The 27,130-nt window shown below is 54.2% G+C and overlaps 1 protein-coding gene across 3 annotated transcripts in view; it reads left to right on the top strand.

Annotated features, from left to right (window-relative positions):
* Nucleotides 1-587: 587 nt before the first annotated feature.
* The window catches only part of SH3GL1 (SH3 domain containing GRB2 like 1, endophilin A2), a 40,269-nt gene continuing 13,726 nt past the window's right edge, over nt 588-27,130 (top strand). For 2 of the 3 annotated variants that reach the window (XR_748406.2, XM_010367247.2), the window contains exon 1: nt 588-840. Coding sequence is in view for 1 of the 3 variants with exons in the window: in XM_010367247.2 (XP_010365549.1) it covers nt 796-840 (45 nt within the window). In the remaining 2 variants the exon portion in view is untranslated. The remainder of the gene's footprint in view (nt 841-27,130) is intronic. The other variant, XM_030935793.1, reaches the window with a different exon arrangement.

The raw sequence follows: 27,130 nt of genomic DNA, 5'->3' as shown, positions 1-27,130 counted from the left end.
GGAGAGGGTGGATCACCTGAGGTCAGGAGTTCGAGACCAGTGTGGCCAACATGGCGAAACCCTGTCTCTACTAAAAATACAAAAATGAGCCAAGCGTGGTGGTGCGCGCCTGTAATCCCAGCTACTCGGGAGGCTGAGGCAGGAGAACCGCTTGAACTCGGGAGGCGGAGGTTGCAGTGAGCCGAGATCACGCCACTGTACTCCAGCCTGGGTGACAAAGCAAGACTCCGTCTCAGAAAAAAAGCAAAAAAAAAAAAAAAAAGAAGGGGAGGGAGCCTGAACAGTTGGAGGAACTGGATTTAGATTTAGCTAACATGAGCAAACAGGAATCTGGAGAATCGTAAGCAGGGAGGGGCCCCTTCTGCTTCCCAACCTCCCTGGCCAGGTTTAAACTAAGCGCCTTTCCCAAGACGTTAGGGTCACCTCCGGGACTCCAGGGGACGCTGCACCTGCTACGGCCCCTCTAGGCTCGCTCCGCTCAACTCACTGACAGAGGTGGCGTCTCTCGCGGCAGACAACGTGCACGTGCGCTCTCCAGCCGGCAGAGGGCGCGCGTGCGCAGACGGTACCGGGGGCGCGCGCGGGGGCCGGCACCGGAAGCGTGCGGTTGCCATGTAATATCCTGGCCGCGCGGGCGCGCGAGCGGCTGAGGCGGCGCCGGGGCGGACGCGGAGCTGGCAAGCGGCTGGCGGAGGCTGCGCCGACAGGGGCTGCTGAGGCGCGCAGAGGGTCGGCGGCGCCAGGGAGCCTGTCGCTGGCGCAGTCCGGGCGGGAGGCTCGGCGGCGGGCGGCAGCATGTCGGTGGCGGGGCTGAAGAAGCAGTTCTACAAGGCGAGCCAGGTGAGCTCAGGCCCAGACGGGGGCCGAGTCCTGGGCCCCGGGCTGCCCGGATGAGGGGGCCAGGCCCGACCTGGCTCGGGAGGGGGCCGGAGGGACCGAGGTGGGGACGTTGGTGCGTGTCCCCGCCGGGTGGGAAGAGCAAGGGACGGACGGGGGCGATGAGGTGGCCCAGGCCCTGCCCGCCATGCGGGCTCCAGAAGCGGGGACAGAACCCCTGGGAGGAGGGGAGAGGCACCCAGGGGCTGCCCAGGGACGCGGACCTCACCCCTCCTCCCCTCCCCTGCAAAGGCGGGGTGCGGGGAGAGAAGGGGAAGAGAGGAGTCCCGAGGCTGTCGACACAGGATTCTTGCCAGATAACCCAGAGCCAGGGAAAATTGCTTCTAGAGCAGTTCTGTTCAAAATCCTCCGGATGGGTAAAGTACAAAGTTGAAAAGGTAGAGGGAGAAGTCAGTTTTCCCTCTCTGCTCCTCGGGCAGCCAGCCCCGTCTCTCTCCCCAGAGACAGGGACTGTCATCGACTCCGTATGTCCCTTTCCTAAGATACGTGTGTGCCTTTCCTTTAAAAACACGTACACTGTGATAGCGTTTGCCGCAGAATCCTGTGTGCTGTGGTTTTCATTACTTGGAGGTCACACTGGAGCGGGATTTCTCCCCCTCCGTCAGCACTGTTGACATCTGGGGCTGGATTGTTCACCGTGGTGGGGCCATCCTGGACACTGCGGGGTGCTGAGCAGCGTCCTGGCCTCCACCCACTCCAGGCCAGGAGCACCCCCAAGTCGTGACAACCAAAAATATCTTGAGACATCGCCCTGTGTCCCCTGAGGAATAGAATCAGTTCTCCTTCCCTCTCTACTTTCCTTCCTTCCTTCCTCCTTCCCTCCCTCTCAGTGTCTCTCTCCCTCCCTTCCTTCTCTTCTTTCCTTCCTCCCTCCCTTCCTTCCCTGTCCCGAGGACTACTGCACTAGACCATACTCCACACTTGTTGGATTTTTTTTTTTTTTTTAGACGGAGTCACTCTCTGTCACCCCAGCTGGAGTGAAGTGGTGCAATCTCAGCTCACTGCAAGCTCGGCCTCCTGGGTTCAAGCAATTCTCCTGCCTCAGCCTCCCCGGTAGCTGGGACTACAGGCATGTGCCACCGCACCCGGCTACTTTTTGTAATTTTAGCAGAGACAGGGTTTCTCCATTTGGCCCAGGCTGGTCTCGAACTCCTGGCCTCAAGTGATCCGCCTACTTCGGCCTCCCAACGTGCTGGGATTACAGGTGTGAGCGACTGTGCCTGGCCTCCTTGGATCTTTTTAATGGGCGCATTGTATTTCATTCCATTAGGTGTACCATAATTTATTTAACTAGTTGTCAGTTGATAGATATTTCTGTTTTTTACCGGAATTTTCTGTTACCATTACTACAATGAATAGCCAGTGAATATGTTTGCACACCAGTGGGATTTGTTTTATAGGATGAATTTCCGGAAGTAGAATGTTGAATCCCAGCCTAAATGCATTTGATTTGGACAAATAAAGGATTTTTTGGAAAGTGCAGGACCCATTGCCCATGAATGTGGTGAAAGCTGTGGATCCACTCTCCATAAAACTGGGCACACTTAAAATTTTCGCTTTGCAATTTCAAATCCAACAAGCCTCAAATTTGGCCGGGCACGGTGGCTCACGCCTGTAATCCCAGCGCTTTGGGAGGCCGAGGTGGAAGAATCACTTGAAGCCAGGAGTTTGAAAGCAGCCTGGGCAACATGGCAAAACCCCATCTCTACTAACAATACAAATATTTTGTATTTTTGCCTGTAACCCCGGCTACTAAGGAGGCTGAGACAGGAGAATCTCTTGAATCCGGGAGGTAGAGGTTGCAGTGAGCCAAGATTGCGCCATTGCACTCCAGTCTGGGTGACAGAGCGAGACTCCGTCTTGAAAAAAAAAAAAAGCCTCAGATTGTTTAATCCTATTGGTCCATGCACTGCAGGGTGAGGTTGTGTGGAATTTGTGTGGATAGAGTCCACCGAGGAATGAGCAATGATTTTTTTTTTTTTTTTTTTTTTTTTTGAGATGGAGTCTCGCTCTGTCGCCCAGGCTGGAGTGCAGTGGCCGGATCTCGGCTCACTGCAAGCTCTGCCTCCCGGGTTCACACCATTCTCCTGCCTCAGCCTCCCGAGTAGCTGGGACTACAGGCGCCGGCTACCACGCCCGGCTAATTTTTTGTATTTTTAGTGGAGACGGGGTTTCACCATGTTAGCCAGGATGGTCTTGATCTCTTGACCTTGTGATCTGCCTGCCTCAGCCTCCAAAGTGCTGGAATTACAGGCATGAGCCACCACGCCCAGCCTGAGCAATGATCTCTGGTGGCAAACAGGGTTCTCTGCCCACAGTTTGGAGAGGCCCAGTGGGAGCAAAGAGAAACAAGTCCCCAGTAACACCCAGCTGGTACCTTTTGTCCCTGGAAAGAAGAAAGTAAGGACCCTGCCAGGTGCTGTGGCTCATGCCTGTAATCCCAGCACTTTGGAGGCTGAGGCAGGGGTTCCCTTGAGTTCAGGAGTTCAAGACCAGCCTGGGCGATATAGGGAGATCTCATCCCTACAAAATATCAAAAAGTTAGCCAGGTGTGGCGATGTACACCTGTAGTCCCAGCTACTTGGGAGGCTGAGGCGGGAGGACCACTGGAGCCCAGCAGTTCAAGGCTACAGTGAACTATGATCGTGCCGCTGCACTCCAGCCTGGGCAACAAAGTGAGACCCTGTCTCAAAAAATAAAGTAACAACCCTAGTGGTTGTCTAGGGATATAGATACTTAGGGTCTATCTCTAGACTCCAGATGATGGTTAAACCCTGGAGAAAGATTTAATCCAGATGAATTTTAGGATTGTCGCTGAGAATAGCTCCACCCCCTTGCCCCAGCAGTTTGAAATCAGATAGCCTGGCCCTGGGTTAGACCTTCCCCATCAGGCATCAGACCCTCACCTGCTTGGTTAGAGCATCATAGAGCGCTGCTCCCTATCAGGAAAGATGTTCTCAGAGGTCTTGGAGGAATTCCTGGGCCACTTTGTTCCCTGCCATAGACAGGTTTCTGGAAGCCACCCCTCCCCCACTCCCAGCGATCAGGGCCTGTGCCCATGTTGTCCTGAGCTGACACCCTCTTTGGAGGAATGAGCCAGGCCTCTCCTGCCAGCCACCAGGACTTTATCTCTCTCGAGGGAAACAGGATGACCTGCATTCAGGTCTGTGAATGGCGCCTTGAAGCCTGGAAAGCACAGTGTGGTGTTAGCTGGGCTTAGGATTGCCTATTTCCACATCCTGAGGCCTAGTCCCAAAGCATGATGGCCACAGCCCACCCTCAGGGCTGTCGTCTTGGCCTCCTGGTCAATTCTGTCTTGAGTCATGCTCTTAGAAGTCGCCCTGGCTGCGTTCCTTGCTCTTCTGCGATCATTGCCATGGTTCCCTCTGACATCTCAGCTGTTATCTGGGCGTATCCAACTATTTGTGTTTCTTTTTTTGTTTTTAGTATAATAACAACTCTTTCACCCTCTCCTGTGCCTGTTGAAAAGTGACATCTCTCGGGATCTCTCCTTAGCTAGTGGTATGAACATTTACTGCATTCTCACCATGTGAATGGGTGATATGCTTTATACCAGTAGGTCTCAGCTGGTCTTGCTTCTCTGGCCTAAGAGTAAAAACATTCCCCCTTTTACACAAAAGGATTTGGGGATGTTTATCTTCCTATAAAACAGGGTCACTTCTGTCTTCCAGGGGACATTGACAATGTCTGGGATCTTTTTGGTTGTCACAGCTTGGTGAGGTGCTGCTGGCTACTAGTAGGTAGAAGTCAGGGATGCTGCTCAACATCCTCCTGTGCCCAGGGCTCCCCACTGCCCCCCAAGAATTACCTGGCCCCAAATGTCAATAGTACCAAATTTGAGAAACCCTGCTTTAAGATTTGGAAAAAAAATGAGGATAATTATACCAAAACAAAGGAACAAAAAATCTCCACTGAGGCATTCTTAAGATTTTCCTAGTTTGGCTGGGTGCGGTGGCTCACGCTTTTAATCCCAGCAGTTTGGGGGGCACTCCAGCCTGGGGGATGAGAGCCAGACTTCATCTCAAAAAAAAAAAAAAAGTAAAAACTAAAGATTTTCCTAGTGTGTTAAACACAGATAGCCACATGCGTAGTTTGTTTTTTGTTTTGTTTTGTTTTGTTTTTGAGACAGAGTTTCTCTCTTGTTGCCCAGGCTGGAGTACAATGGCACGATCTCAGCCCACTGCAACCTCCGCCTCCCCTGTTCAAGCAATTCTCCTGCCTCAGCCTCCCAAGTAGCTGGGATTGCAGGCACCCACCACCATGCTCAGCTAATTTTTTTGTATTTTTAGTAGAGACGGGGTTTCACCATGTTGGCCAGGCTGGTCTCAAACTCCTGACCTCAGGTGATCTACCTGCCTCAGCCTCCCAAAGTGCTGGGATTACAGGCGTGAGCCATGGTGCCCCACCCACAGGTAGATATTTACATAAAACTCAGCATCCAGACCCCAAGGTCGAGCCTACCCCCAAGTCTTTAGAAACACTCATGTATCTTTCAGTGTCTGGGCTTCTTTTTTAGCAGGGAGCTAGATCCATCATAAACGTTTTATGTGTATATGTACACCGTTTATCATATACGTATTGTGACAACTGTATATGTATGTGTATATAGATACATATATATATATTTTTTTTGAGATGGAGTCTTGCTCTGTCGCCCAGGCTGGAGTGCAGTGGCACAATCTTGGCTCACTGTGACCAACCTCCGCCTCCCAGGTTCAAGCGATTCTCCTTCCTCAGCCTCCTGAATAGCTGGAATTACAGGCGCGCGCCACCACGCCCGGCTAAATTTTTTTTGTTTTTTTGTGAGACGGAATCTCACTCTGTAGCCCAGGCTGGAGTGCAGTGACATGATCTCGGCTCACTGCAAGCTCTGCCTCCTAGGTTCACACCATTCTCCTGCCTCAGCCTCCCAAGTAGCTGGGACTACAAGCACCCGCGACCACACCTGGCTAATTTTTTTTTTTGTATTTTTAGTAGAGACAGGGTTTCACCGTGTTGGTCAGGCTGGTGTTGAACTCCTGACCTAGTGATCCGCCCGCCTCAGCCTCCCAAAGTGTTGGGATTACAGGCGTGAGCCACCATGCCTGGCCTAAACAACTCGTATGTATATGTACACTGCTTATCATATATGTATTGTGGCAACTATATGTATTAATAAGCCTTGAAAAGGTAAGCACCTGTATTTTCTCCTAATTAATAATGTCAGTTTTGTCTGATGTAGTCTCTATGGAATTTCCTTCATATATGATGACAGAAACAAAGACTGAAAAATGGTTCAGAGAAACACAGAACGTATTACATGAATCTCAGAAGAACCACGTCTCCCACTGTGTAGGGAACTATTTTAGAGGAAACACTTTCACTCCTGGCCCCAAATACCACCATCCACTAATGTTCTTCAGTGTGAACCTTCCAGCGGATCTTGAGGAACCTTTATCGCTTGGGCCTGGGGAGGTCAAGTCTGCAGGGAGCCCTGATTGTACCACTGCACTTCAGCCTGGGAGACAGAGCCAGACCCTGTCTCCAAAAAAAAAAAAAAAACACCATTTACAGGGACTTAGAAAAGGAAGAGTTTCCAGTGCTACACACAATGGTTCTATACACAGCTTAAAGGTTTCCAGTTCTTTGCTGGAACTTGATTTGATAGTTGAGAGACACAGGCATCGGGGCTTCTGAAGGAGGTGCACACTCCCATCAGCGCTGTCAGCTGGGGACGGCGCAGACCCTGTCCTCACTCCTCCGCTTGGCGATTGGGAGAGAATCCTCATGGCATTGAGGGTATAGGAGCCAGGGATGCTTGCCAAACATCCTACAATGCATAGGACAGTTTCCCCCCGCTGCAAAGGAAGAATTCTCCAGCTCTATGTCAGTTGAGTCGAGCTTAAGAAACCCTGCTTTAAACCAGGCTCTAGACTTCCAAGGGTTCTCACAGTGTCCTTTCTAAGAAAGAGACAGAGAAACAGTTTCTGAGAAACAGAGGCCGAGAGGATCCGGGAGAGAGTGCTGGGAAAGATAAACTTACTTTCTAGCAGGCGAGGCTGTGTTGTTGGTTCCGAGTTTCTGATCTCATTGCTGGTAATGGTAAGAACCTTAGTGGGTTCCAGGCTAGTTCATCTCCCTGCGAAACCTTTTGGGAACTTGTTCAAAATTGGTTTGGGCTTGAGTGGGCAGTTTGTGAGTTTTTACTTCTTGTCATGAACTGGCCATAGACTGGTTGAAGGCCTGAGCTGGGGAAAGTTGAATCATCTGGAAGAAAGCAGTAAAAGAAATAGCCATCCATCGTGGTCCCATCTCCCTGCTTCCCTTCTTTCTGCTGGCGTGACACTCACTCCCTCAAGAGCCTCCTGGCATCTGTTCGCAACTAGAATTGGGGGACTAAGGAGGGTGAAAGAACGCCACTAGTGAGAGCTGCTCTCAGAAGTTCCCTTGGTGTGCTGGGGGTTTGAGTGACGTTATTTCCAGCCCTAAGCTGCTAACTGGCTTCCTGATAAATCTTGTGGCCAGGCTGTGTGAGATTGAGAGTGTAACTAGGGATAGAGCTGGCAGCTGCCTGGAATGCTGGCTTTTTTTTTTTTTTCTTTTTTTTTTCTTGGTGTGTGAAAGGAGGGAGAGGGTTTGAATGTTTCAACGGAAAGATTGCTTCAGACTGAGCTAGGAGGAACATTCACAAGCGTCACCTCCCGTAGCTTTGAAATCTGCCTGATGCTCCTTAGGCCCTGGGTTTGTGCCTAGGAGAAAGAGAGAGGCTTGGGGGGTTGAGGGAGAACTGTCTACTGGGGGATCCTGGGTACCACCTATTGGGGGGCTGTAGGTCAGAGTAAGCAGTGTCTGGGACATGGCTGGTGTTTCAGAATGTCCACGATACTGCTTTTTCTGACCTATTTTTATTTTTATTTGTTTATTTTTATTTTTTATTTTTTATATTTTTTGAGATGGAGTCTCGCTCTATCACCCAGGCTGGAGTGCAGTGGCTGGATCTCAGCTCACCGGAAGCTCCGCCTCCCGGGTTTACGCCATTCTCCTGCCTCAGCCTCCCGAGTAGCTGGGACTACAGGCGCCCGCCACCTCGCCCGGCTAGTTTTTTGTATTTTTTAGTAGAGACGGGGTTTCACCGTGTTAGCCAGGATGGTCTCGATCTCCTGACCTTGTGATCCGCCTGTCTCGGCCTCCCAAAGTGCTGGGATTACAGGCTTGAGCCACCGCACCCAGCCTATTTATTTATTTTTAAGACAGGGCTCTGTCGTCCAGGCTGGAGTACAGTGGCGTGATCTCGGCTCACTGCAACCTCCGCCTCCCAGGTTCGAGTGATTCTCCTGCCTCAGCCTCCTGAGTAGCTGGGATTACAGGCACATGCCACCACGCCCATTTTTTGTATTTTTAGTAGAGACGGGATTACACATGTTGTTCAGGCTGGTCTCGAACTCCTGACCTCATGATCTACCTACCTTGGCCTCCCAAAGTGCTGGGATTACAGGCGTGAGCCATTATGCCTGGCCTATTTTTATTTATTTTTTAATTTTTTGTAGAGACAGAGTCTCACTATGTTGCCTAGGCTGGAGGCTCCTTAAACCTCACCACTCCAGGTCTTGAACTCCTAGGCTCAAGTGATCCTATCTCTTCGTTCTCTCAAAGTGCTGGGATTACAGGCGTGAGCCACCATGCCCGGCCCTGACCTCTTTTTAGTTTATTTATTGTGTTGTTTTTTTTTTCTTTTTTTTTTTTTTTTTTGGGACGGAGTCTCACACTGTTGCCCAGGCTGGAGTGCTGTGGCACAATCTCAGCTCACTGCAACCTCTGCCTCCCGGGTTCAAGCACTTCTTTTGCCTCAGCCTCCCAAGTAGCTGGGATTACAAGCATGTGACACCACACCTGGCTGATTTTTGTATCTTTAGTAGAGAAGGGGTATCGCCGTGTTGAGTAGGCTGGTCTCGAACTCCTGACCTCAGGTGGTGATCCTCCTGCCTCAGCCTCTCAAAGTGCTGGGATTACAGGTGTGAGCCACCATGCTTGGGTTATTATGATTTTTTAAACATTTTATGTATTTGAGATGCAGTCTTGTTCTGTCTCCACTCCCAAGGTGGCGTGCAGTGGCACGATCATGGCTTACTGCAACCTCTGCCACCCAGTTCAAGCGATTCTTCTGCCCCAGCCTCCTGAGTAGCTGGGATTACAGGTGCCTGCCACTGTGCCCAGCTAATTTTTGTATTTTTAGTAGAGACGGGGTTTTGCCTTGTTGGCCAGGCTGGTCTTGAACTCCTCAGGTGATCCGCCCTCCTTGGCCTCCCATTGTGCTGGGATTACGGGCGTGAGCCACCACGCCCGACCCTGACCTCTTTTTTAAAACCTCACTTTGTGGGGCCACTCTTGGTTTTCCTACCAAAGTGCTTGACTTGTTAAGCCATAAACATGGTATGATCTTTTTTTGTGTGTGTGTGACGGAGTCTTGCTCTGTCCCAGGCTGGAGTGCAGTGGGCCAATCTCAGGTCACTGCAACCTCTGCCTCCTGGGTCCAAGCAGTTTTCCTGCCTCAGCCTCCTGAGTAGCTGGGATTACAGGTGTGCGCCACCACAGCTGGCCAATTTTTGTATTTTTAGTGGAGACAGGGTTTCATCATGTTGGCCAGGCTGGTGTTGAACTCCTGACCTTGTGGTCCTCCTGCTTGGCTTCCCGAAGTGTTGGGATTACAGGCGTGAGCCACTGAGAATGATCTTAAGATACAAAAATATGGGGTTCATAACCCCTTAACCTTGGCACAGATAAAAATGTATACCCTTGTGCTGGGAGTGACAGGTGATTCCGAGGCCCTTTTGTGTGGGCTGGTAAGGGGCGGTGTTGGTGATTCAGAGGCTGTGCCCGAGACAAGGCCGGTGAGTCCAGCAGCTGCAGGCTGACCTCCGGAAGCCCCGTCTCCCTCGGGGAGGTGCTGGCAACAGATGTAGGAACGGACTTTGCTTTGTGATGTCCACGTACGATGGGAACGGGGTTAAGTCCACCCTTGCAGGAAGCTCTGGTGACTGAGTCTGGAACGTGCGGCATGTGCTGGTATGTGCCTTGAGGCATTGGAGCCGGCCGTGTGGACCTTGGGCTCCGCTCAGGACGGGCAGGGCTCACTCTCCCCACTCCGCTGTGTTTTTGGCTTGCAGATGGGTGGAACCAGCAGCTGTGTGGAGGCCTGAGCTGTGTGCTGGCTAGGCTGTGTAGACACAGAGGTTTGTGACTGCCCTTCCCCGAAGGAAGCTGGAGGCTCCTTACACCCCGCTGCTCCCCGGGCCTGTCTGTGAAACCTGGCTCGCCTGGCCCGCAGGGTTGGCTGTGGGTGGTCACTGGGCACTTTGTAACCAAGCAGCATCCTGCGTTTTCCCGTCTAACAAACTCCGGTGTCTGCACCCGTGACTGCTGTACGTCAGGCCCTGGAAATCAAGTCAAGGGCTGAAAGTTCGGCCAAAAGTTCATCTCTGACTCAGAATCCCGTGTTCACCAAAGACCAGTTGGGGTTCCGTGGGTGCTGATCGCCCTGCTTATCTGGGTGTGTGTTAAAACCCAGCCCTGCAGTACGTAATTATATTCCGGGTGCCCCTAATAACAACTTGTGAGTGCGAGATGAGGTGTCTCACCTTATCCTGCTCAGCTGAAGACATTGGGGGCTGTCACATTTTGAGACCCCAGACCTATCAAGCACACAGAGAACGTGATACTGCTCACTCCGCCCCTGGCCACCCAGGGGTGGCTGCTGTCATGTGCGCAGTCCACCCGAGGTCTGAGCTGGCTGTTGGGCCCCTCAGGTGTCTCTGTGTGTTGCATTTTTTTCTCAGAGGAGAAATCTGGTTGGGGCCCGTCCTGCTCAGACCTGCCCGTGTCTCTGTGTCCAGTGGACTTTGACCCAGGGGCCTAGGGTACAACCAAGCCTTCACTGCTGCCTTGGCCCTTTTCCGCCTCTGTGATTGTCGCCAGTGTTTTGTAACTGATCTGATCTGGGGAAACGTCGTGTTGGAGTGTGCTGCCAACGTCCCCAGTAGGATTTCGGAGGCAGCTGCAGGTTTCGGCAGCTGCCGTGGGCAGAGCTTAAAGGAGGAGCTCAGAGTGACCTCCATGTTTCTCCTTTCCAAGCCCCTGAGGTCTCCAGGCTCCGGGAGGGTTGGGTGGGGAAGCATTGCCCCAGGGTGGGGGTGGGGTGGGTGTCAGGAGCTCAAGAGGCTCTGGAGGCATCTCAGCCAGACTTGAGCTCTCCAGCCTGGGTGACAGAGTGAGACTCAGTCTCAAAAAACAAAAAAAAAACAACTCTAATGGCTTTTTAATGTGTGAGCTGAAGTGTCAGGGGGCAGTCTCTTCTGGTTCTCTTTCAAAGCTGTCCCTGGAGCGCGTATGGAAGAATGTGGTGGCCAGGGCTGCAGCGGGTTTCCCTCTCTCCCTTCTCTCCTGTCCTCTTCTTCCTCTCTCTGTCTGTCCCCCTCTTCTTCCTCTCTCTCTCTGTTCTCATTCTTTCCTTGTCTTTCTCTCTGTCTCTCCCTTCTTTTGCCTCCTCACCTCTTCTTCCTCTGTCTCTCTCCTCTCCACGCCTTCTTCCTGTCTGTCTGTCTGCCTGCCTGTCTCTCTCTCTCTCTGTCTCTCGCCTTTTGCAGGGCTGGATTTGGCAAGCACTTTTTCTGAGCGCTGCAGCTTGGTGCATTTCTGCTTATTTCCTGTTAAGCAGTACCCAGGGCTCCCTGAACTCAGGCTCTGGGAGGACGGCCCTGTCTTCCTTTTCCTCTGCACTCCTAGAAAAACCTGCTGACCAGGCCCTGAGAGCGGGGTCATGGGGAGACTTCCTCACCACAGTAGGAAAATAGACCAACCGTTTCCTCCATTGGACCTGACTCAGCAGCGGCCCACTGACCTCCTGGGAGAGAGGGCTCCCGCCTGGCGGGCCGCAGTTCCACACGTGGGTAAGGGGACAAAGCACCCAGCAGGAGTCATGCCGCGTGTGACAGTCCGTAGGGGCTGTGGTCATGGCAGATACTCAGGATCCAGACGGCCTCAGGCCAGCGAGGGCATGGGGTGAGTGGGCCCACTCCCCTCCCTGGGCCGGAAACGGGCGTCTTCTCTGCCCTGGCCCCTGAGTGGACAGATCCCCGCGTCGTTTCAGGCTGATGGGAGTGATTATTCCATTGCCTTTGCCACTGGATTATTAGCCCGTTGCCGCCAGAGCCAGGCATTTCTGCTCATTGCTGCATCTCCAGTGTTCGGTTTAATGGCTAGCCTGCCCCAGGAAGCCGGTAAATATCACATGGAAGGACGGATGGGCCACCGTGACCCCCACCCTACAGCGGATGGCTGTGTGTCGGGTTTGTGTGAGCACGCCCTAGAGGAAGAGGAGAAGCACGTCCCCACCTGGCCTGGGGTACAGTTCAAGCTCTCAGCTGACTTTTGGGAGCTTCCGGAGCCCTGCCTTGGTCCCAGCTTTAAATGCTACTCTTCCCCTGCATAGGGAACTCACACAGTCAACCCCTCCCGCCCATCCTGTGTGGGGCCCTGTACTTTCCTGCCTCCTGTCCATGTCATTGGCCTCTTCTACCTCCCAACCCCACTCTCTCCCCACTTCCTGTCTGCCCTATAATGAGTGCATTTCTATCTCCCCTTATTCTTGGCATCTTCCGGGGCTGCATGTGGGAACTGAGTTCTCAGCCCTTGGAGCATCTGGCCTTGGAGTCCCCCACCCACACACCGCACACTGGTGTTTGTGTGAGGTGCTCTCCTCCTGTCGGACGGCAGCTCCTGAGGCTGGGTTGTGCCCAGGCATGTGTGATGGGCCATGTTCCACTGGGCACTAGCCTGCTGATGAGGTCGCCAGAGACGCCCCCTGCAGAGGCTGAACTGGAGGGCTCCTTCTCAGAGTGGGGGGCTGTCCTCCATGGGGCCCCTGCAGTGTCCCTGGTAGTGGCTCAGCAGCAGCCCCGGTCTGCCGCCAGGCATCTGACCAGGCCGTGACAGAACACCAGGGGGCAGGTGGCTGGCAAGGCCTCTGAGAACTCAGTTGGGAGCAGGTCCAACTGCTCTGAAAAAATCAGCAGCTCGGGGAGTGTTTCTTGTGGTTTAGGGTGTGTGTCCAACTCCAGGGCTGCAGCTGACAGTCACCTGAACTTGGCCGGGTCAGAGGGGCCTGACTATGTCACAGGCAGTTTCTGACCCGGAGCCTGCCTGAGCAGGGTCCTGAGGAAGCCGAGCCCAGACGTCTACTTCCCCCCTTGATTGAGGCCAGGCTGAAATGTACCTGCTGCTGCTCGGCTGGGCCAGTCTGCTCAGAGTTGGTGGTTCCCTGGCTTGAATGCTTCCCCAAACTAAACCATTCCCGGCCTCCAGAAACCGGCTCCCCAGCCCTATTTGCCAAGATTCTTAGGGCTTTCGCCATGGCTGGGCCTGGCTACTCGTCGTGCATCTCCTTCCCTGGCCTCCGTGCCCAGGCGCTGCAGTGACTTCTCTCTGATTGCCACAGTCGGCCCTGTGGCTCCTTCCCGTTCTCCCTGTGGACGGCCCCTTCTGTCTCTGAGCCTGCTGTCTCCTGTGCATTCGTCACCCCTCTCTGTACCTGCCTTCTAAGCCTGCGTCCCCTGTCCCAGGGTTCAAACGTGACACTCTCATGACTCGCAGACCACAGCACACAGCTGGCCAGCGGTGATGCCCTGAACTGACAGCCAGGGTTCATCGCCTTTCCTTTAGTTTGAACCCATTAGTTGATTCGGCCTCTTTCCTCTTAAATTACTTTTATTTTATCACTTTTAAAATTTATTTTAAAGGGGATCGTGGTGTTTTTCCTTGCTCAATAACAGTAACTGGAATAGGCTGTACACGATGGCTCATGCCTGTAATCGCAGCACTTTGGGAGGCCGAGTCAGGTGGATCACAAGGTCGGGAGTTTGAGACCAGCCTGGCCAATATGGTGAAACCCCCTCTCTTCTAAAAATACAAAAATTAGCTGGGCATGATGGCGTATGGCTGTAGTCCCAGCTACTCAGGAGCCTGAGGCAGAAGAATTGCGTGAACCCAGGAGGCAGAGGTTGCAGTGAGCCGAGATCGCGCCAGTGCACTCCAGCCTGGCAACAGAGCGAGACTTCATCTCAAAAAAACAAAAACAAAAACAAAACAAAATTCGCCGGGTGTGGTAGTGTGCATATCTGTAATCCCAGCTACTCGGGAGGCTGAGGCAGGGGAATCGCTAGAACCCTGGAGGTGAAGGTTGTAGTGAGCCAAGACAGCACCACTGCACTCGTCTCAAAAACAAAACAAAACAAACAAACAAAAAACTCACACAGTAAGTGGAATAACAAATACAACAGCAACAAAACAATGGAATAAAATCTTCCTGGATACCCCACCCCTGAGCCTGAGGTGTTCTGTCTTGTGAAAGAGCTGTTCGGGCTGGACGTGGTGATTCTTGCCTGTGATCCCAACACTTTGGGAGGCTGAGGCAGGAGGATTACATTAGCCCAGTTGTTCAAGCCCATTTGGGCAACATGATGAAACCCCGTCTGTACCAAAAATTAAATTAGCCAGTCATAGTGGTGCACACCTGTAGCCCCAGCTACTTGGGAGGCTGAGGTGGGAGGATCACTTAAGTCCAGGAGTTCAAGGCTGCAGTGAGCTGTGATCGTGCCACTGCCCTCCAGCCTGGGCAACAGAGCATGAACCTGCTTAAAAAAGAAAAAAAAAATCTGTGCTATAGTAGTGCCCACCTGGAAGTTCCTCCTTGCCAGACTAAGAAATATGGAAGGGGAATTGCGGCAGTTGTGTGCTGACCACGTGATTCGTGTGCCTTGTGCCTGTGTTAGCTGCCACATTGTGGGAAATGCCTCACGGAAGGCACGTTGCCTTTTCCCTTGGGGCCCGCTGCCATACCCTCTGCAGTCTTGTCTCATAGGATCGAGGGATCCCACACACTGGGATTCAAGCTCAGGAAAGAGGGCTGATGGCTTGGTAACAGCCAGGTCCTGAGTACCTGGGGAAAGGCATGGAGGCTGGAGACCCTGCAGTCAGCATTCTTAGGGAGTTCCCAAATATTGCTGGGCACGGTGGCTCACACCTGTAATCCTAGCTCTGAGGGAGGCAGAGGCAGGAGCGCTTGAGCCCGGGAGTTCGAGACCTGCCTAGGCAGTATAGCAAGACTCTGTTCTCCAGGAAAAAAAAAAAAGGTAAAAAAAGAAATAAAAAGAGTTCCCAAACATCACCCAAGCAGTAATGCAAATATCTTCCTCCAGGACACCCCCATCCAGCCCTGCCTGCTGGAAGCAGAACTGCTGACTGATTATTTTTCTGCTCTCATTTCGGGACTCTGCCCCAGTACTAAGCAGAGACCCTTGTTCTCAGAAAGCCCCTGCGGAAGGAAGTTCTGGGAACTTTCTGCCCGCCCTCGCCGCAATCCCCTGCCACCCGCCTCCGTGGGATGAGGCCCCATGGCTGACTCAGGCAGGCATCCATCAGCCTAACAGCCTCACTCATCAGAGTCTCGATTGTTAGAAACGGACGGGCAGCCCTGGCCCTTCAAGACCAGCCTTTGTGGCTCAGAAGAGGGTAGCCCAGGGACCTGGATGGAATTTCTCCATCTCCCAGCCTTCACCCACCCCAGCATAAGATCGTCTTCGTCCTCTCCTGAGGCCTCTGTCGGTTTTCTCTGAGGTTGAGAATCACTGCTATTATTTAGGAAGGAAGAACAACCCCCAGAACTGCAGAGCGAATCTCTTGCTTACTCTGGTCAAGTCAGCCTTCCTCCACCCACGAGGAACCTTGGAGCTGCCGGACCCCTGGCTGAGCAGAGTGTGAGTGTCCGGGAGGTATGTGCTGCCCACTGCAGAGGCTGACTCGGAGGCCGCTGGAATGCTGCACTGGGGGTGGTTTTGCTCCCCCAGCTTTTACATTTTTATTTCATACTTGCAGAATCCTGTGTATTTTTCCAGTATTCTCCCATGCCCAGCCTTCCCACAGCAGCCTCCTCGGCTAGCCCCAGGGCACCCAGTGCCCGTCAGAAGAAGGCACTAGTGGGCCCCTCTGTTGAGTGGGGTCCCTGTGTCACCATCTAGACTGGCTGAGGGTTCCATAGTGGGCAGCTGCACAGCCAGGGAGGATCCTTGGGGCCCTGAGAGGGAGGGCAGGGGAAAGACCTTTGGTCCGTCTGCTGCAATCATGTTTCTTTGGTCCGTCTGCTGCAATCACGTTTCTGGAGCCCAGGAGTCCACTCAGCTGTCAAGAGGAGCTGGTAGGGGGTCGCCGTCCTTCCAAGAGGGGTTGCCTCTTACTGCATTCAGAACACGTTCCCTGGGCCGCACGCTGGTCAGCACCAATATGTGGCATTGGACACCTCCCTTGTTCAGGCACCTCATGAAGGTTGTATCATAAGATACAGATACAGAAAGATACCTAAGAATGACCAGCTGATGACCAGGTGCCCACCACACCACCCAAATGAAGCCAGAGCAGGGCAGGCGCACCTTCACTGCGCGTGGGTTTACTGCTCCAAAACGTGCGGGGTTGTGCGGCAGTCTACACCGCCTGTCAGCAGGATCACGTGCTTTCTTGCTTGGTTTCTTGTACCCTACTTTTTTTTTTTTTTTTTTTTTGAGATGGAGTTTCTCATCACCCAGGCTGGAGTACAGTGGCGCCATCTCAGCTCGCTGCAACCTCCCCCTCCCGGGCTCAAGCAATTCTCCTGCCTCAGCCTCCCAAGTAGCTGGGATTACAGGCACCAACCACCACACCTGGATAATTTTCATATTTTTAGTAGAGACAGGGTTTCACCATGTTGGCCAGGCTGGTCTCGAACTCCTGAGCTCCATCGATCTGCGTGCCTTGGCCTCCCAAAGTGCTGGGATTACAGGTGTGAGCCACCGTACCTGGTCACCTGCTTTTTAGGCTGAGCACTGCTTGTGAGTACCGTTCACACTGGCACATGAGGCTCCGCTTGCATCCGCAGCTGCGTGGCTTTCCCTCGTGATTATTCCACAGCGTGTCTATCCATTCTCTGGCCAGTGGACATTTAGAGTCTCCAAGTTTCTGCATTTTCGCACAGCCTGGCAGTGAGCAGTCCTTTGCGACACATCTGAGAGCTTCTCCAGCGTGGTACCATACTTAATATGATCATCTACTGTAGTGCTTGATGACTGTGCCCGTGAATAGCCACTGCACTCCAGCCTGGGCAACATAGCGAGACCCTGCCTTCAAAAAAAGAAAAATAGCCACATAGGTTTTCAACGGTCCTAGCCTGGAAAAAAAACAGCCCGTTGAATTTGCATGACCCAAAGTCTTGGACCCGTGGCTAGCAATATCATGTGTTGCGCACTCGTAAAGTGTGTTATTTCAGCCCTCCTCCACTGTGCTGTATGTGCCTGGGGCCTTGGCCAGGAAGCCAAGTGGACGGGGAGGAGGCTCCCAGCTCAGAGTTAGCTCTGTGTGGTCCGAAGCGGGATGAACTGGGGGGGCTCCTGCGCCTTCACCTCTGAGGACTCTGCTTCTGCCGGGTGCTCTCCTCACAGATGTAACATCCCCTCCAGCCTGTAAATTCCTCTGGAGTCCCTGTTTTCAGTTTTGTTGTGCACAGTGAGGCCATGCTTACAGAAAGCACCTAGCACCCAGGCTCGTCGCAGAGGGCAGCTCGGGCCAGGACGCACGAACCATCCCCATTCCTCACACACTCCCTGTGCAAATTCACCTACTTGCCAAGATTTATTTGTAGCAGCCGGGCATGGTGGCTCACACCTGTAATCTCAGCAGTTTGGGAGGCCAAGGCGGGCAGATCACGAGGTCAAGAGATTGATACCATCCTGGCCAACATGGTGAAACCCTGTCCCTACTAAAAATACAAAAAATTAGCCGGGCGTGGTGGTGCACGCCTGTAGCCCCAGCTACTCGGGAGGCTGAGGCAGGAGAATCACTTGAACCTGGGAGGCAGAGGTTGCAGTGAGTTGAGATCGCGCCACTGCACTCCAGCCTGGGCGACAGAGCGAGACTCCATCTCAAAAAAAAAAAAATTTATTTGTAGCCCCAAATTGTTCCTTTTGCAGTCATTTGCAGACAGTTGTAGAGCAAAAAATTTGTCACCCAGTCCGGGCGCGGTGGCTTACGCCTGTAATCCCAGCACTTTGGGAGGCTGAGGCGGGCGGATCACAAGGTCAGAAGATCGAGACCATCCTGGCTAACACGGTGAAACCCCATCTCTACTAAAAATATAAAAATGTGGGCCGGGCGCGGTGGCTCAAGCCTGTAATCCCAGCACTTTGGGAGGCTGAGACGGGCGGATCACGAGGTCAGGAGATCGAGACCATCCTGGCTAACACTGTGAAACCCCGTCTCTACTAAAAAATACAAAAAACTAGCCGGGCGAGGTGGCGGGCGCCTGTAGTCCCAGCTACTCGGAGGCTGAGGCAGGAGAATGGCGTGAACCCGAGAGGCGGAGCTTGCAGTGAGCTGAGATCCGGCCACTGCACTCCAGCCCCGGCGACAGAGTGAGACTCCGTCTCAAAAAAAAAAAAAAAAAAAAAAAAAATGTGGCCGGGCGCGGTGGCTCAAGCCTGTAATCCCAGCACTTTGGGAGGCTGAGGCGGGCGGATCACAAGGTCAGAAGATCGAGACCATCCTGGCTAACACGGTGAAACCCCATCTCTACTAAAAATACAAAAAAAAAAAAAAGCTGGGTGTGGTGGTGGGCGCCTGTAGTCCCAGCTACTCGGGAGGCTGAGGCAGGAGAATGGCGTGAACCCAGGAGGCGAAGCTTGCAGTGAGCCGAGATCGCACCACTGCACTCCAGCCTGGGCAACAGAGTGAGACTCTGTCTCAAAAAAAAAAATTTTTTTTGTCACCCAGCGCATTATGTTCCCAGCCCAGGTCAAACAAAGCCACACTGCCTTCTGCCGGCTCTCGTGCTGTGTTCCAGCATGGATTTGCAGGCTTTTAGCGCCATGTGTCTCACATTTATGTGGATTTTGTTGGTGATTTCGCTGTTGAGAATGGCCCCAGCATCATGCAGCAGCGCTATCTCGTGTTCCTCAGTGCGCGGAGACTGGGATGAGCCTCACAGAGAAACCATGTGTGAGAGCAGCTCGCTTAGGCAGGAGTGATAGCGCCGTGTCCAGGAGTTTAGTGTGGGTGAATCACGGTAGATATGGACTAAGGAAATACGCATAAAGACCAGGTGCAGCGGCTCACGCCTGTCACCCAGCACTTTGGAAGGCTGAGGCAGGAGGATTGCTTGAGCCTAGGAGTTCCAGACTAGCGTGGGCAACAAAGTGAAACCCTGTCTCTACAAAAATACCAAAAAAAAAAAAAAAAAAAAAAAAAAAGGCTGGGTGTGGTGATGCATGCCTGTAGTCCCAGCTACTTGGGAGACTGAGGCAGGAGGATTGCTTGAGCTTGGGAGGTCAAGGCTGCCGTGAGCCATGATCATGCCACTGCACTCTAGCCTGGGCGATTGAGCAAGACCTGGTCTCCAAAAAAAAAGAAATGTCCAGGCCTGGTGGCTCATGCCTGTAATCCCAGCATTTTGCGAGGCTAAGGCAGGTGGATCACTTGAGGTCAGGAGTTCGAGACCAGCCTGGCCAACGTGGTGAAACCCTGCCTCTACTAAAAATACGAAATTAGCCAGGTGTGGTGGTGTAATCGCAATTACTTGTAATTACTTGTAATCGCAATTACTCAGAAGGCTGAGGCTGGAGACTCACTTGAACCCGGGAGGCAGAGGTTGCAGCGAGCCAAGATTGTGCCACTGCACCCCAGCCTGGGCAACAGAGTGAGACCCTGTCTCGAAAAAAGAAAAAATGGAATACACAGAACGGTTACGTAGTGATCATTTGGTGAACATGTTGTGACCAGAGGCTCACAGAAACCTTAGCTGTGTGTTTCCCCTCTGAGAAGTGGCTCAGTACTGGCCAACTTTGTGCTTGAGGTAACTTTCTAGAACAGAGCTGCCACGAATAACGAGAAGTGACCAGCTCCTGTGGCAGGCAGGACAGCACTCCCCACAGCTGCCCCTCACCTCCACCCCTGGAACCGTGACTGTTCCCTCACATGGCAAAGGGGACTTCGCAGATGGGATGAAGGGTACGGACCTGGGGTTGGGAGGTTATCCTGGCTTATCCACAAGGGCCCAGTCCCATCAGAAGGCCCTCGGAAAGCAGAGCACCTTCCCTGCTGTGGTCAGAGGGAGCTGAGACAAGGAAGAGAAAACAGAGGTAGCTGCTGAGGGGCCAGTGCCTGCTAGCTCTGACAATGGACGGAGGAGGGGACTGTGAGCCAAGGGATGTGGGTGGCCTCTGGATGCTGGAAAAGGCAGGAAAGCCCCAGAACCCCCAGAACAGAGTGCAGCTCGTAGCATCTCAATCTTAGCCCGGGGAGATCCCTGTCAGGATCTAACCTAGTGAAGACTTTGTGTTGCTTTAGCGTGTTGTTGAAGACATGTGTGTAGCTATAAGTCACTAGGTTTATGGCAATTTGTTTTGGTGGCAACAAGAAACTCACACAGGTTCACACTGTCTTAAAGCCTTGTCCTGATTTTGGTTTTCATCTCAATCCTTAAGAGGCATGTGGGGGGAGACAGAGAGAGGCAGGGGAGACAGAGGCGGGGTAGACAGCAAGAGGCAGGCCGACAGAGAGGCAGAGGGATCAGAGAGACACAGGGAAGACAGCGAGAGGCAGGGAAGACAGAGGCAGGGGGACAGAGAGAGGCTGGGGGATAGAGAGAAGCAGAGGAGACAGAGGCAGGGGGACAGAGAGAGGCAGAGGAGGCCTGTGGGGAGACAATTGTTTTGTCCTCTGTTAGCTCTCATCCCTGAAATCAACTGAAATCAAGAAAATAGGACCGGTTCACTTTGCTGTGTTGGCTTGAGGTGCCCTGCTAAGAGCTGGGGTTCCATCCAGCCTTCCTTGGCTGTGACGCTCTGTGGAACTAATCTTCAGCTCCGCAGAAGTTGTTCCCTGGTCTCTGGAATCCCACCTTGGTGACTTAAAAGCTAGTGGACTGATAGGAAATTCAGTTCCTGTAATTTAACTTGGATTTTTAAAACCGCCCGCTCGTTCAGGTTTACACAGAACATGCTATTGCCTGTCTAAGCCTGAGGGTACCATGCACCCCGGAAACACCAGAGCAGATCATGTTCAAAACCACTGACTGTCCTGAAGACAGCTGACAGTTCCTGAGTTTGACGGCACGTTTTTTCCGATCCAGGAGCTGGAGCCCACACCAGATACCCACCCGTGACGCCCTCCCACATCTTCAAAACGGGCACTTCTGAACCTTGTCCTGGGCTTGTTTCCAAGCCAGCCTCACTGCTGCAGGCCCCGTGTCTCCCCTTCCTGCCTTTCCTCATGTCGTGCCCCTCTCTCCTGCATACGCCCAGATCCCACCCATCCTTCAAAGCCCACGGCCACGGCCACCTCCTTCCTGACTCACCCTGGCTCCCTCCCTGCTGGCCTCCTGTCTGTCGTAGGGCCTTAGGTTCTTGTGTGTGTGTGAGCCTGGGTTATACGTCTTCCTTTTTCACTGTACCTGGCACAGGTACATACTCATTCAACCTGACTTGGACCTCAGTGATGGCTCCAGACCGTGGCTTTGAAGGATGGGTAGGATTTGGATGTAGGAAGAAGCAAGGAAAGGAGGGAGAGTTCCTGGTGCAGGGAGAGAGCCCTGCCCTGGGCATCCCCTAGGCAGGTGTTGGAGGGAGGCCCCCAGCACTGGGGCCCCAGCAGCATGGGTCTGCCTTGCCGTGTCCTTCCCCTCCATCCTGAGCCCAGGCAGCATCCATGGGGCCAGGGTCCTTCCAGGGGAGCGGAAGCTGCCCTGGGTGCTGGGAGGAGCCTGGCTACCAGACTGTGATGGCAGGGTGGGAGAGGTTTGAATATTCTTACTGCTCCTAGCTCAGGAAGTGGCAGCACTAGTTCCTTGTTCTCTGGGGCAATGACAACAGAGAAGCAAACCCTGGGGAGAAGGGCTGTGGGCCCGGGAGGCAGGGCTGCTTTCCCCCCAAAATACAAGTAAGCATAAGGCAGGGCTGCGGCATGCTTTGTGTTGGCGTCGCAGCAGCAGACATCCTGGCAGTGAGAGGTCACAGTCACGGCCACAGGCTCGCTCACACACAGAGGCACGTTCTCGAAGGCAGGGAGAGCGTGGGTGCACAGAGGTGGAGGGAGCGCGGGGACATCCCCAGGGAAGGAGTTGCATTCACCACGGGCGAGGGCGAGGCAGGAAGTCGGGTGCTCAGGAGGTCAGGATGGGCAGCCGTGCCGTGTTCCTGGCTGGTAGGAAGACAGGAGTGCAGGTTGATTGGGAAACAGGAGAAGGGGCACAGAGGCTGTGGCAGCTGCCTGGGGTGTGACACAGCAACAGGTATGTGTCAGGGACGTGGGGAATTTTCTACCAACCTTCTTTAAGTCGAGTCATTTCTTTTTTGGTCCTTTGCTTCTTTATTTATTTATTTTTCCTTTTTTTGAGATAGTGTCTTGCTCTGTCACCCAGGCTGGAGTGCAGTGGTGCGATCTTGGCTCACAGCAACCTCCACCTGCTAGGTTCAAGAAATTCTCCTGCCTCAGCCTCCCAAGTAGCTGGGATTACAGACGTGAGCCACCATGCCTGGGGTTTCACCATGTTGGCCAGGCTGGCCTTGAACTCCCAATCTCAGGTGATCTGCTTCCTTGGTCTTCTAAAATGTTGGGATTACAGGCATGAGCCACCAAGCCCAGCAGTCCTTTGCTTCTTTCCTCCCGCCCTCGTCCCCCAGTAGAACCTCAGAATTTGTGTCACGGCCACTGACAAATATGTCCGGTGCCGTGAGTGTTTCGGAACTGGGACTTGACTCTGTGGCTGATCTGGAGGTGCTCTGGGCGCAGCATGAGAGTTCGTGCACAGTCAGCCAGCTGTAGACAGTTTTTCCTGGTGTGTGTGGTCCTGTGAGTGCCTCACCAGGGTGCCTTGGAGATGGGTGTAACTCAGGGAAGGCGTGTTCCTTTTCTCCCTCTTCTTAAAGAAGGGTGTGCATGAAGCCTCTTGCTCCAGAAAAACTGGGCTCACAGGTCATGTCACGGGGTGGAGGCGAAGCCCCTGGTCCCACACCCATCATTCCTCGGGACTCAGTTGCTCAGTGCACAGTAGCCTAGGATCGTAGGGTGGTGTGTGGTTTCTAAAGCACATCCACCCTGAGACAGTTGAGGAACCCGAGACTCAGAGGGGTTTGCGTTCCTGTTCGGAGTCACTGCCCCGAACGGCAGAGCTGGAACCATATCCAGTCCTGGTGCCACCCATCCAGGCACCCTCATCCCGGGTCAGCCTGCCTGCCTCGTGACCTCATGGCACACCTTTGCTCTGATGTGTTACTGGCACACCTGAGCTCCCAAGGGCAGGGCCACTTCTTATTTGTTTGTTATCTCAACAGATAGTATTTATTATCTCAGCATGTACTCAGTGACTGACTCCACCTGGATGCCAGGCCCTGTGCTGCCTCTGCTAGCCTTGTCCCCGTGCTCGGCCCCGCTGGCAGGAAGCTCGTGTTTGAGAACAGGGAACTTGGGATGGATTGGTGACGAGAGCCTGTCCTGAGTGGTGTCCCTCCAAGGACGATGAGCCACAGCGGGGCAGAAGGGGCCCTGGGAAGCAGGCTGCACCTACCAGCATCTCCCGGGCCCGGGACCCAAACACCAGTCTTCAGAGAGGAGAGGCTGCAGTCTTCTCGCTGCAGGGGAGATGGCGGGGGACTCGGGCCATGTGCTCACTTCCTCTGTGCTGAGGCTGTGGTCAGCAATTCTGAGATTCCCATCCTGGGTTTCCACCACCGACGTCACTGTGTAAGGAGCAGGTGGTGCCTCTGAGCGGCTGGGGGCACCCATGCACCACAGTAAGTGCACGTGAGCTGGCGATGGGCAGGGGTGGCCATTGCAAGGTGACAGCTGCTGGCACCTGACGCTCGCAGAGGGTCCCAGTGCACAGGCGCGGCTGGCTGTGTAGAGCTGCTGACCGCCTCTCACCACCACCTGCCCTGCCCCGTGCCGCCTGGGATGACTTCCAGCCTGGGTGCTTTTGGTAGCCACATCTCAGAAAACCAGCCTCCATGACTGTGGGCCACCATGGGCGTGAGTCACCTGTCACCAGAGCCTGGTGTCCCTGTGCAGGTGTGCCAGGTGGGCAGAGGAGACAGGTGAAGGCACATTCCTCAGAGCCTGCTCACAGCTCTGCCCACCGCGCATTCTGTAGAGAACCTCAGCACCCTCCTCCCTGCCGGCAGCCAGGCAGGGATTTAGGCGGTTTCTGTTTGGCCTCCAGTGCCTGCCTCTCCCATGTGCTATCCGTCCAGACCTCAGACCTGTCAGTGTTCCTGGGTATCCTCCTCGATAAGAAACTACCCAACTGTGGGAACTGGGTCCCCAGGATGTGAGTCAGGCTCAGCCTGCCTAGCTCACGTTTTATTCTTTCCAAGTGTTCCCAACCTTGCAGCTCTCTGGGGAGGGAGCCAGCTCCAGGTGGGAATGGGCCTGGCGGCCTCCGTCAGTATCAGCCCAGGTGAACTGTCCGTGAGCCACAAAAAGGAAGGTGGTGGGAGGAGTATCATCTGGCTGCCTTCTGGGTCACTGCGGGGAGTTGCTGCCCCCGGAGCTTAGCCACTGTCAAGAGGTGGGATGCGGTAAGGACCTCCAAGAGGTTCCCTGGAGTCCTTCATTCTAGGGCACTAAGCATTGGGGAGTGCTTCCTGTGTCTGAGACCGGACAGCAGGGGCCCCACAAGCAAGCAAGCAAGAGGATAGCAGGAGGGTGGGGTGGGCGGGGCAGCCTGGCAGTCATGGGGACATCTGGATGGATGACAGATGTTGTCATCCATCTGTCTGGTGGATGGCTAAGACCCAGCTTGGGAAGATCCAGGGAGGCGCAGTGAAGGAGAAGGAACAGCGAGAGCAAAAGCTCTGAGGAGGGTTGGGGGGGCACCCAGGCAGATGGGGGTGTAAGATGAGGTGGGAAGGGGCAGGTGCACGAGAGAGGAGGCATCAGTGGTGTGATGGGAGAGGGTGAGGAGACCAGTGATGGGGATCAATCAGGAGGGCTTCCTGTGGGAGGCTTCTCATTAGTCCTTCAGAAATGGAAGGGATCTTAGAGATGGTGAAGATGGTTTCTGTGTCTCAGAAAGGGCTCTGGGCTTTTGGGCTAGTCACCTCAGCTCTCAGGGAGTGAGGGAACTCACAGCCCCTCGTTGAGACCTGTGCACCTGCAGCCTCCCAGCGCTGTCACCATGCCCCGCAGCTCTCTCTCCAAGCCCCATTTCCAGTCTCTTCCTGCAGGGCTGTGCATTGCCTCAGCTCCGCTCTTGAGAAAAGATCCATTTTTAAGAAAGTCTTGGCCAGGTGCGGTGGCTCAAGCCTGTAATCCCAGCACTTTGGGAGGCCGAGACAGGCGGATCACGAGGTCAGGAGATCGAGACCATCCTGGCTAACATGGTGAAACCCCGTCTCTACTAAAAATACAAAAAAAAAAAAAAAAAAAAATTAGCCAGGTGTGGTGGCAGGCGCCTGTAGTCCTAGCTTCTCGGGAGGCTGAGGCAGGAAATTGGCGCGAACCCCGGAGGCGGCGGAGCTTGCAGTGAGCCGCTCCACTGCACTCCAGCCTGGGCGACAAAGCAAGACTCCGTCTCAAAAAAAAAAAAAAAAAGAAAGAAAGCCTTATGGTTCCTGTGCACGTGGGTGATGTCATCACACTCTGCCCTTGGATGCAGATCCTCCACGCTGCCCCCAGTGGGAACACCAGCCTGCGCCCAGTGCTGCAGGAGCTGGTGTTTCCCTGCCAGGCGGAGTCTCAGGGGATTTAGCACCTCATTTGTTTGTGGGTTGGCTTTTTCCTTTTATAAGTTTTCATCAGAAACTGATTTTACCAGTTGTATGTCACACGGCCCTCCTGCCTGGTCCCCAAGCTGAGAAATTACAATGCATGATGCACGAGGCTGATTTTCATGTAGATGTGTTCGCTTGGGCTAGAGCTCCGGGTATGGCTTGGTCCTAGGAGAGGAGCCCCAAGCACTCACTGGCATCTCCATGTTTGGGTGAAACCCTGTGTAAGGGCAAGGGCGGGAGCGTGTGTCCCACAGAGCTGAGCCCCCTCGTCAGCAGGCCTGTCCTCCCATCTCCTGGGAAGGTAGCATGAGCTCCTGGCTCCCACTCCACCTGCTCCCAGATTTCTCAGCCAGCCCTGGGGCTTTGCCCCTCCCCTTCCACCTGCCCCGACTGCATTCCAGGCACAGCCAGGGTTGGTGGGGCCTGCAGTGGGGATCCCTTGACCTCCGTAACCACCCCTGCTGTCTGGCCTTGGGCCAGGCTCATCCCTTCTAGGCCCTTGGCTGTCCTATTTATCAAGTGGAGACATCTGCCCAGAGGCGGCTGCTGGGCCCGGCTGGCTCTGTCCACTCCTCACGGGGTAGTCCTGGAGCTCTGTGGGGTCCTCCTCGCGCCACAGACAGTAGGTCCCAGCTTTCCACAGCAGAGGGCACCCTTCCTTCCCCACGCATGGAGAGGCAGATTGGTCTCGTAGGTGCCCGAGAGTAGCAGGTGGGGCTGAGTGCTCTGTTTCCTCCTGGGCAGACTGGTAGCGGTGATGGGAGCCCCAGGGCTGCTGGTCATTAGAGCCGAGCCCAGGTCACCACCCCGCCACCATGTGCTGGGAGAGTGTGTGACCCGTGGCTTCTGCCAGATGGCCCGTGATGGAGCCCCCACCATTGGGCAGCACTGGCCAGCCTGGGACCCATACGGCCGCCAGGTGCAGCCCGCAGCCTCCCCCACACCCATGTGGAGCTGGGCCAGGCAGGGTGCGTCCTCAGCAAGGGTTTCCAAGGACTGCTGAGTCACCTTGGGGAGGAGGCCCTTCCCTCAGCCAGGGCCAAGGCGCCTTCCCAGCCTTGTCGCAGCTGGAGCTGGATCTGCGGAGAAAGGCCCTGAGCAACCACCCATGTCCACCTGACCCCTCACTCCCCGCTCCCAGCCTCGTGCTCAGATTCCCTAGCCCGCATCTCAGAGGCCTGTACCACAGCTCCAGGTCGTCTGGGAAGCGAGGGAGAGGCTGGGGTGCGGGACCCTGACCAAGAGCGTAACGTTCGTGGGTATCTCCTGAGTGCCGGGCACTGCCCAGGGTGTGGGGGCGATGAGAGGGCCAGTGAGGGTTGTCCCCAGGGCAACTTGGTGTGGGGCGGGGGATGGCCACGGGAGAGAGCAAGACACAGCCCCATGCTCTGGGGACT

Source organism: Rhinopithecus roxellana, chromosome 8 (assembly GCF_007565055.1).
Source record: "Rhinopithecus roxellana isolate Shanxi Qingling chromosome 8, ASM756505v1, whole genome shotgun sequence".
In the NCBI taxonomy this organism is placed as follows: Eukaryota; Metazoa; Chordata; class Mammalia; order Primates; family Cercopithecidae; genus Rhinopithecus; species Rhinopithecus roxellana.
This window is presented reverse-complemented; position numbering and strand designations above follow the sequence as displayed.